The sequence below is a fragment of the Rhagoletis pomonella genome, unplaced genomic scaffold, assembly GCF_013731165.1.
Source record: "Rhagoletis pomonella isolate Grant_MI unplaced genomic scaffold, Rhpom_1.0 Rhpom_scaffold_00011, whole genome shotgun sequence".
NCBI classification, from domain to species: domain Eukaryota; kingdom Metazoa; phylum Arthropoda; class Insecta; order Diptera; family Tephritidae; genus Rhagoletis; species Rhagoletis pomonella.
In genome coordinates this window covers 8,265,052-8,274,440 of record NW_023458565.1, presented here as the reverse complement: position 1 = coordinate 8,274,440, position 9,389 = coordinate 8,265,052, and the positions used below count along the sequence as shown (strand labels likewise).

The following is a 9,389-nucleotide window of genomic DNA, read 5'->3' as shown; positions in this document are numbered from 1 at the left end:
AAGGCACGTGGTTTCGAGGTCATTTACATGACTGAACCCATTGATGAATATGTCATCCAACACTTGAAGGAGTACAAGGGAAAGCAATTGACCTCCGTTACCAAGGAAGGCTTGGAGCTACCTGAAGATGAAGCCGAGAAGAAGAAACGCGAGGAAGACAAAGCAAAGTTCGAAAACCTTTGCAAGCTGATGAAGTCAATTTTGGATAACAAAGTTGAAAAGGTGGTCGTATCTAACCGATTGGTTGAATCGCCATGTTGTATTGTGACATCGCAGTTCGGTTGGTCTGCAAACATGGAACGTATCATGAAGGCGCAAGCTTTGCGTGACACCTCTACCATGGGCTACATGGCCGGCAAGAAGCATTTGGAAATCAATCCCGAACATCCGATCGTTGAGACTCTGCGTCAAAAGGCTGAAGCTGACAAAAACGATAAGGCTGTTAAAGACTTGGTCATCCTGCTCTTCGAGACTGCGCTGTTGTCATCCGGTTTCTCGTTAGACAGCCCACAGGTGCATGCTTCCCGCATTTACCGTATGATCAAGCTAGGTCTTGGTATCGATGAGGAAGAACCAATGGCGACTGAAGATACACAGAGCGCTGGTGATGCTCCTCCATTGGTTGATGACACCGAAGACGCTTCTCATATGGAAGAAGTCGATTAAACTAAGTCCTGACTTTAATTTAGCGTTCCAAAATCTGAGTGCGGATTGCTACACTCCTACATCATAAGTTCATTTAGTCTACACAATTTTGAATTCGTTAAGCGAGCATCTCTAAAATCGTCGAATATTTGTCGACTACTTTTTATGTTCAATTTTTATGTTTGGAATAAGATTTAATTTTTGTCGCGTTTTAAGCGGCTCTTGTATATCCCAAGGATTCAAAAATGATGGTTTTCATTTTTAAATCGATGTATGCGTGTGAGAATCTACATAGAAGTAAATGTTTAAATGAACTTAATATTGTATGTTATGAGATTCCATAGTTCTGCTAAGAAATTAGAAAAAATAAAATATAAACTAAATGTTTATCAAACCATATTTTTAGTGTTTAATTTATTGCGTTGTCTTTTCGGCATGTATGCATAAAACTAAATGCAATTACTACAGAGGTAAAGTTGTCAAAATATTTTAGGAAACAGAAACTTTCATTTTTACCAAGTTCTTAGTTTCTTTAAATTCACCAATTCGCAGCATGGGTGCTTTCCAAAACGTCAAAATACAAAGCATCAGTCTCTTTTATTTCTAAACCACACTAGAAGAAAAAGCCTAACTTGCGCAACCTAGTAGAAAACTAAAATCCAACCGTGGTTGCGCAGATTTGGCATTAAAATCTACTGAGGTCTAGAAATAAAAGAGACTGATGCTTTGTATTTTGACGTTTTGGAATTCACCCCATCATTAATTCTAAACTACAAGTTATGGGGAAATGGTCAATTTGTGCTACAACCAATTCGGCGTTTAACCATAGTTTTCTCGTATTAGACATTCCTATCAATTATATATGTATCGTGGATGAAATGTAGAAAAGCCCCTGCATACATTCGTCATTGATCGATTTCCGAACAGGGGGGGAACTTTGTATTACATAAGGAGGGAGTAAGGACTCCAGAATGCAAAGATACAAGAATCCCTACAAAAATAATGTTGGCTTAAATGCGTGAACCGAATTGAAAAGGTTTAACAAGCGGCTATAGCCAAAAGGATGAACTTCAATTTAAAACAAAAACTTTGTTTTATGATAATTTATTATCCAGTATGAAAAAATAAACTATGAGCTAAATTTATAAAAAAAATATGTATAGTTTTTTGCGATACCCAGTTTGAACTGAAACAATCGTCGCATTTGTATTTTCTTTTTCCATACCAGTTTAATCAAAAAAAATATATCAATATTCGTTTATTTAAATTTAATCACCAACCATCACAACTACAATGAACGCAGATCATCACGAATATAACACAAAAAGGGATGACTCTTGTACGCACATGATGCTTGTAAGTAAAAAAGAAAGACAGGCTACCCAAGACTGGCCATAATGTTTTCCTCCCTAATCTAGTTTCATGCTGGGCATTGTGAGACGATCCTTTGGAAGAATTGGTCCCCTAAATCTATCGCCGAATTTACACTATCAGCTCTTGCTGTCTTTCTTTTGTCATTTTTATATGAAGCTTTAAAATTTCTACGGCAGTTTCTTCTTCGACGTGAACTTAAACGAATTGGGAAAAATAAAGAGCAAGTAGACCCAGTATGCCATACATTCCCGGGACTGAAAAGTAAACAATTACTTAAGAAAATACTAGCAAAACCTCATCTCATACAAACTCTATTGTTCTTAATTCAAGTTACATTGTCAATGCTGATCATGCTAATATTTATGACTTTTAATTATTGGCTGTGCTTAGCCATTATTTTGGGCCTTACAATTGGTTACTTTCTCTTCGGTTGGATTAGAGATGATGCCTACGACAGCGATTGTTGTCAATAAAAAATGTACCAGATTTATTTATCTATTACATACAATATACTCGAATTAAGATTCTTAGTTGCAGATTAAGAAACAATAAATAAAATACAATAGACATTTGTTTACCTCAATGACATAGTACATCGTAAAATCAATGAAATGCGACAGAATTTCCTTTATTACAGTTTTTTAAGTCTCGCACTCTCTTTTTAACGCTGCGGACACATTTTCAGGCGTAGAGACACCTTTACTAACCATAACCAATTTATTGCGTGATCGGGATCCTTTGTCCAATGATACGTCACTTTTTCGCAACCCTAGTACTTTGGACAGATATTTTACCAGCTCCGCATTGGCTTCGCCTTCTGTGGGTGGTGCTGCGATCTGCACCCCTACTTCCTCAGTTCCAATATCTGTGATTCCGTTCATCTTAGCGCCGGGTTTAGCCAGGATACGTATACATATATTACCGCTTTTATCCATCTGTACTGGACCCTCTTCGCATTTCGTATCGGCAGTGGTTGTTGTCGCCGCAGTTGATGACTTCTTATTTTTATTTTTTGACATAGCACTAAAATACGTATAAAATAGCCGGCGCATTCACACGAATTTATTAAATGTTTTTTTTTTTTATAATACCAAATAAACTGTGATCAGCTGTTATTTTGTTTACATGGAAATGAATATGTTACAAATTGATTGATTGAAATTCATTTTAGATAAATCGATATCGAAGTAATATCGATTATTCCATACGGGTGTGAACATAAATACACTGTAAAATTATTTTGGTAGCAAGAATATTAATGCGAGTTGTGCTTCTTGCGCAGTTTGCCATTTTATACTGTAATTGTACTGAAGGTATGCACCGTTGTTTGGAAAATAATAACAAATCGAGTACAAATACATACGTAATCACAAATATGTATGTAGATGCGGTACTAATCATAAATTGAAATGGCCATTGTCTCTTAAAGGACATACGTAATACGTATAGTAGGTATAATACGTCCTTCATTGTTTACATGACAACAGTCGTTGCTTGAGCTAATTTGCCAGAGTGCCAGGCCACTGGCTCAATTTGGTGAATACCCCTATTGTGAATCGTTTATTTAGCCCCTTCATTTCACATCCTACCGCACTAAAGTGGTACTTTTTCCGATGCAATCTATCAAATTTTCTATAAATCTTAGCAATAAAAAATTTCGTTTATTCAGTTCACATAATGAAATTGTATAAACTTTTTTTAATAAGTAAAAATTTTAAATATTTATGTATTTATTACATTTATACAAAATTACATAATTCAATTAAATTTTAAAGTTACTGCTTAAATATCGAGCAGATTATACACAATTCAGTGAATACAAGGGTGCCCGAATAAAAAAAAAAAACCAATCACAAAAATCACCATAAGGAATGCTTTCGAAAAAAAAATGTCTCTGCTGTACAAGTGATGCAAATTCCAGTTTATGTTGATATCAATAATACAAAACTATAACATCGCTTTAAAATGCATACAAATTAGATATATAAAATATTCGACAAACATTTGAATTGAAAGATTTGCTTGAAATCAGTTAACTATGTATGTTCGGTTGTGGTAATTTTATGATCGGCTGTTGGAAGATTATTCAATGCATTTAAGATTAAATAACTAATTTAGCTGCATGGTGATTTTACGCTGCCCGAATTGACTGGATAATTTGGAAAATTGCAGAACCGCACACTACGAATATAAACAACGCTAAAAGCCACGGTCCAACGGGGTATTGATTATCTTTGGATTTCTGGAAATATAAAAAATTGATAAGGTTAACATGAACATCTTTTAAGGTTTTGTTTATAAACTAATTCACAGACATTTAGCTTAGTAATAACCAAGGCGCATCCATATATCGATGGCTGAGTGGAAGATCGACCTATCCCGGCAGGCAGTTCAAAAACATTCTATCTCAAAAAACTTTTGAAGAACGCCCTATTTCAGAATTCGTTTCAAAAACGCCCTATCTCAGTTGCCGATTCAAAAACGCCCTACATCAGCATATTTTCAATACATTTTGAAGTGAGATAGGGCGTTTTTGAACCGAATTTTGAGATAGGGTGTTTTTCAATAAAATTCTGAAATAGGGCGTTCTTGAAAAGTTTTTTGAGATAGAGCGTTTTCGAACTGGCAGCCGAGATAGGTCGATCTTCCACTCAGCCATCGATATGTAGGTATATATATATATATATATATATATATATATATATACGTGCGCCTTGGTAATAACTAGGGCTTTACATAAATATGTGCTAATGTACATATGCACATACAAATCTATGTGCAAAATTGTATACAAATCAATGATAAGGATCGTTTAAAACGAAGAACGACGGCGTGGCACTTTCACCTGTTTGTTATTGCCGCATCATTGTAGAAAATATATCGACTCTTGCATCAAAGTTGTATGGCCGTTTAACGTAAATATATTAGGAGATTTGTTTAATAGCAATATGTTGAAAGATACCCTTAGACGCAAGTTATTTAGTTCTTTCGAAATATATGTGTATACATATATGTACGTATGTATATTAATACTAAAATATTATTAGCAGCAGCAATAACCTGTTTGTACTTACCGACGACTTTGGAACGTTGCCTCGCATGGTTACGTATTTGCTAGCCTTTTCATTGGCGACACGCATCCTTTGTGGTGGGGCCATTTTTGTTGGACTGTTGTAAGTTTTGCTTTAATGTGGAAAAACAGGAAATAAGTGTTAAAAAAAAGTGTACTCCTGGGATTCGCAATCATTCGCTAGTGCAAGCGATTTGACAGAAGAAAGCTACTTATTAATATCACTTTCTTTAAACTCTATTTAAATTTAAATAAAACTTGCACGCTTTAAAAATAATTTGTTCAATATAATACAATAAATTACCTTTTTCGCCACAGAAAAACAAAATGAACACGTCGAGAGCGACACACGAAAACGACACGTATGAGAAGTTGAGCCGAAGCTTTGACAGTTTCCGGGCACGGTTGCCAGCTCTTAAAAATATAACCTTCCAAAATCTAAAAAAAAAACAATCACATTGAAAGAAAATCAACCAAATTTGTTATCCACCTATTTATTACAAAAACCAAAAATTCCAAAATTTGTTTGAGCTTGATAGATTGTCTTATGGTAGAAGGTACAGCTTAGAAGTGGGCACGGGACTAAATATTTAATCCCGATACTGCCCATCTCGAAATTCGTTTTTTAAGTCCCGTGGGTCCCAATATTAATCTCTAAAGCAGGCTACAAACGGACAACAAATTGAAACGATCGTTTGAGATTTCAACGTGTGTGGCGTGGTTTGCAAACCGATCGAAGGTTGACAAAAATGTTCATGTCTTTCAGATTAATTTTATATAATAAAAATAATAATGAAAGATCTGGTATCTGCCGATCATTTTGTTTTGCTTTGATGTTCGTTTTCGTCTCAATAAAACATTAAGGGCCGTTTGCACCATGTCTAGTTAATTCTAAAGGCTCCGTTATGCATACTTGGCATTGCTTGAGAGTTGTCACATAAGGAATCTGTTAAATGAGCTTCGCGTGTAAGCGGTTACCCAACGCACAGCATTACATACGTAAAAGTCTGTTGGTTTTTGATTTCTACGCAAAAATGGTATAGCAGTGCATGCAATGCCAAGTATGCATAACAGAGCCTTTAAAGGCTCTGTTATGCATACTTGGCATTGCTTGAGAGTTGTCACATAAGGAATCCGTTAAATGAGCTTCGCGTGTAAGCGGTTACCCAACGCACAGCATTACATACGTAAAAGTCTGTTGGTTTTTGATTTCTACGTAAAAATGGTATAGCAGTGCATGCAATGCCAAGTATGCATAACAGAGCCTTAACTCCCAGTTAAACATCTTTATCGACACCCATCATATAACATGTGATCGATAAAGCAGTTAACGTGCTTAACTGAAGGATGTACCTCCAGTTAGCGTTAACTAGACATGGTGCAAACGGCCCTTAAAGTGCATATTTCATACCTCTTTTTATCGGGAGTGTCGGGAAAGGATTTTGGTCCCGCCCCGCCCGCCATATTTTCACAGATCTTCCCGATACCGTACATCCTGGCCAATTTTAAAGCAGTACCGTGGTCCCGCAAGTCCCGCGCCCATCTCTAGTATGTATAGCTGGTATTTTGGAAAACAAAAATTATTGAAATGGTTGTGCGTTCAACCCATAATTTACTTTTTATGTGCATATAAAACACGTAACATTTTTTTTTTTTGTAATTTAAAGTTACTTCCTAATTCTTTATAAGAAGAATTAATTGGCCAGCAAAAACACGTTACATTAAAAATAGGAATTTGATAAATTCATTTGTTCATTTTTGGGACTAAGTATGCAATATTAAATAAAACATTTGCTAATTCTAATTAAAAAAAAAAAAACAACCGAGCCAGAGAAAAAACTACCAAACAACCAAATTAAAAAAAAATAAAAGTAAAACAACCAAGTTTGGGTGGAAACAACTAATAATGGCAACCGTGTTTCCGGGGCTACCATTTTTTTTAATTAGCCGAGTTGCATTTTTAGAAACGAGATTTGAACATTTTGGTTTTTTCATATGATATGAGATAAATTATTATTTATCATACATACCAACTTGGTATGTCTATACCAAAAATATTTTACGAATACATGATTTACAAGCCGCATCCCTATGCGCCTTGCATAGTTTATTGACTGTTGTCATCATAGCCGGGTCTACGAACCCAAGATGGATCGTGTACGAACCGGACCACCGACTGAGAGAAGTAGTATTCTATCATTCTTGGAATGACCTAAAACACAATTTTCCATTTCAAACTGATACAAATAAACTCCCCCTACAACAACTTCCATGATTTTCATCTCTAGCGCATTCTACCAGCACTTCTGTACATATATTTAAAGAGCACAGGATATTACTTAATCTCAATATATATACTCGTATTCTCTTTACAAGTTTATTATTAAATTATACATTTGTTTCCGATTCAAAATATATTTAAAATAGTAAATGATCTATTTGGAGCGTACAGCAAGAGCGCTCAAATCAGCAATGCACTTGTTAAGAGTTTCCTTCTCTTGTTGTGGAGTGATTGAGCTAAGGACGTTGTTAACGATCCAATTAACCATGTGTTTCTGACTAATACGACGCTCAATGTGACGGCATTCCACCTGGTAGTCCAAGCGGCGTTTGACCTAAGAAAATCCAGAAATGAAATATTAGACTTTGTTCACACCATTATCCACTAAAGTTTGTGTTGTACTTCATTGTAAACATTTATCGCGCGTTCGCGGAATGCGGCTTCCAATTGCAAAGCAATGTTTTCCTTTTTGGCATCCATAAGCTGCAAGGCACCCTCAGCACGCCATTGCTCTTTCTTTTCGGCTTCGATGGCATCAGCTAAGGCCTTCAGTTCTTCCTCGCGACCCGACTTCCACTCATGTTCGACTTTCTACATTTTAATTTCAAAAACAGTTGCCTTAATAGCATAGGTAGAAATGTTGCAACAAAACCTACATCGATTTCCTTATCAGCCCAGGCAGCGATTGTTGGACCCAATTTTTTTACGGCTACAATAGCCATAATAGCAAGGGACAAGCCACTGTAGTACTCGTGCTCCATGACGTAAATTTCTTTGGAGCAGAGGTAAGTCAGCAGACCCACCCCAAAGGTGTATGGGCCAGTGACACCAGTCTTATTGTAGAAAAACTGGAACCACTCTTCAGGAAGGAAACCCAAGCGCACCTTGCCTGGATGTTCTGGTCGCTCTCTTCGACCAACTTCTCCCGAACCGGCTGCTGATGCCGACCTCATGGCCAAAACACCCAACGGACGTTGCACTGAAATTGGCAATTCAAATTGTATTTAGTATTAAACTTAAATCACATTTTTACAAAATTATTTGTTGCAAATATAATTTTTTGACATTTGCACCTATGGCGATTACATAAACCACGATGGCTTTCGCATTGCTAATCGCGTAACATATGAATAGCCGTCAAAGCGTTTTGCTAAGAACTCCGCAAGTCAAATACGCTGCTTCTCTTTAAATATAAAATTCAAGTAAATTACCTGAAAGTAAAGCAGTCCTCGACAGCATTTTTAATTTTCAGTAATTATTCCTTTCGAAGAAAAAATCGACAAAACGAGTTCCTCCCTGCTCACCTCTGTCAGCTTAACTGTCAAATGTCAATTGCCAATTCTCGTGTACACTGTGAAGAATTCGTATCTGAACACTTGATAAACTTTTGAAACTCGATACATTTTTTTATCTATAAAAATGTATCAAGATGATTGATGAAAAGGACGCCAGCACTAGAGGATAAGGTCGCTAGATAAATTTTAAATAATGAATTACAGTTATGAAATGCATATTAAATTTATCGGTTACCCAAAAATTTAACTAATGCATCATTACTTTTTTTCTTTAACATTTTAGAATTATTGAAAACTCTTTCTTTGTAATATTTTCACCAGCTTATTGCTTTTAGGGATGGAATTATGGCAAAATTTAATTCATGTCAAATATCGAGAATTATGTAAAATTTGTAATCTGAAAAGCAACATTGCGTCGCTATTCCACGAAGAGTAGCAAAAAGAGCAAATGCAAATTCTTATTTCCACGTTCCATTCTCAGGTGCGAATTTTACAAAAACAAAGCGTAAACCGACCTGTATTTCCATTTTTTATCAGTAGTTTCGTTCCTTGCTCATTCTTCCCAGAGCATAGGACGTTGCTCCTTTCATTTAATACTTTTATCTCAATTTGTTTATAAAGTGAAATGTATTCAAATGCATTGAAGACTGGGTGTCGCACTGCCATGCAAGCATGGAAATTCAAAAACGGTAATCGGTATTCCAATTCATCACTCCAATAAAAA

General features: G+C 35.9%; 6 protein-coding genes across 8 annotated transcripts in view; 3 read left to right on the top strand and 3 right to left on the bottom strand.

Moving 5' to 3' along the window:
• Positions 1 to 6: 6 nt before the first annotated feature.
• LOC118747355 (heat shock protein 83-like) lies at positions 7 to 964 on the top strand. The gene has a single exon (XM_036481415.1). It carries the CDS (start codon positions 28 to 30, stop codon positions 664 to 666), a length of 639 nt encoding a protein of 212 aa, XP_036337308.1. The 5' UTR covers positions 7 to 27; the 3' UTR covers positions 667 to 964.
• A 968-nt stretch (positions 965 to 1,932) lies between these two features.
• On the top strand, positions 1,933 to 2,578 carry LOC118747356 (high affinity copper uptake protein 1-like). The gene is made up of 2 exons (XM_036481416.1): positions 1,933 to 2,001; positions 2,064 to 2,578. The coding sequence occupies exons 1-2, from the start codon at positions 1,939 to 1,941 to the stop codon at positions 2,490 to 2,492; spliced, it is 492 nt and encodes a 163-aa protein (XP_036337309.1). The 5' UTR covers positions 1,933 to 1,938; the 3' UTR covers positions 2,493 to 2,578.
• Positions 2,579 to 2,602: 24 nt separating this feature from the next.
• On the bottom strand, positions 2,603 to 3,518 carry LOC118747358 (UPF0235 protein C15orf40 homolog). The gene has a single exon (XM_036481419.1). The coding sequence runs from the start codon at positions 3,069 to 3,071 to the stop codon at positions 2,661 to 2,663; it is 411 nt and encodes a 136-aa protein (XP_036337312.1). The 5' UTR covers positions 3,072 to 3,518; the 3' UTR covers positions 2,603 to 2,660.
• A 290-nt stretch (positions 3,519 to 3,808) lies between these two features.
• Positions 3,809 to 5,539, bottom strand: LOC118747359 (stress-associated endoplasmic reticulum protein 2; the record flags this gene model as incomplete). The annotated part of the gene is given in 3 exon segments (XM_036481420.1): positions 3,809 to 4,261; positions 5,094 to 5,202; positions 5,394 to 5,539. Coding segments are annotated over 2 exon segments (195 nt in total). The 3' UTR covers positions 3,809 to 4,150.
• Positions 5,540 to 7,364: 1,825 nt separating this feature from the next.
• On the bottom strand, positions 7,365 to 8,719 carry LOC118747354 (ATP synthase subunit b, mitochondrial). The gene is made up of 4 exons (XM_036481414.1): positions 8,582 to 8,719; positions 8,027 to 8,349; positions 7,773 to 7,961; positions 7,365 to 7,704 (listed from the first exon to the last, which is right to left on the bottom strand). Exons 1-4 carry the CDS (start codon positions 8,607 to 8,609, stop codon positions 7,525 to 7,527), a joined length of 720 nt encoding a protein of 239 aa, XP_036337307.1. The 5' UTR covers positions 8,610 to 8,719; the 3' UTR covers positions 7,365 to 7,524.
• Positions 8,720 to 9,236: 517 nt separating this feature from the next.
• The window catches only part of LOC118747350 (puromycin-sensitive aminopeptidase-like), an 8,167-nt gene continuing 8,014 nt past the window's right edge, over positions 9,237 to 9,389 (top strand). The window contains exon 1 of one of the 3 annotated variants that reach the window (XM_036481407.1): positions 9,237 to 9,354. In XM_036481407.1, coding sequence (XP_036337300.1) covers positions 9,291 to 9,354 — 64 coding nt within the window. In that variant the 5' untranslated portion in view covers positions 9,237 to 9,290. The remainder of the gene's footprint in view (positions 9,355 to 9,389) is intronic. The other 2 variants (XM_036481405.1, XM_036481406.1) reach the window with 2 other exon arrangements.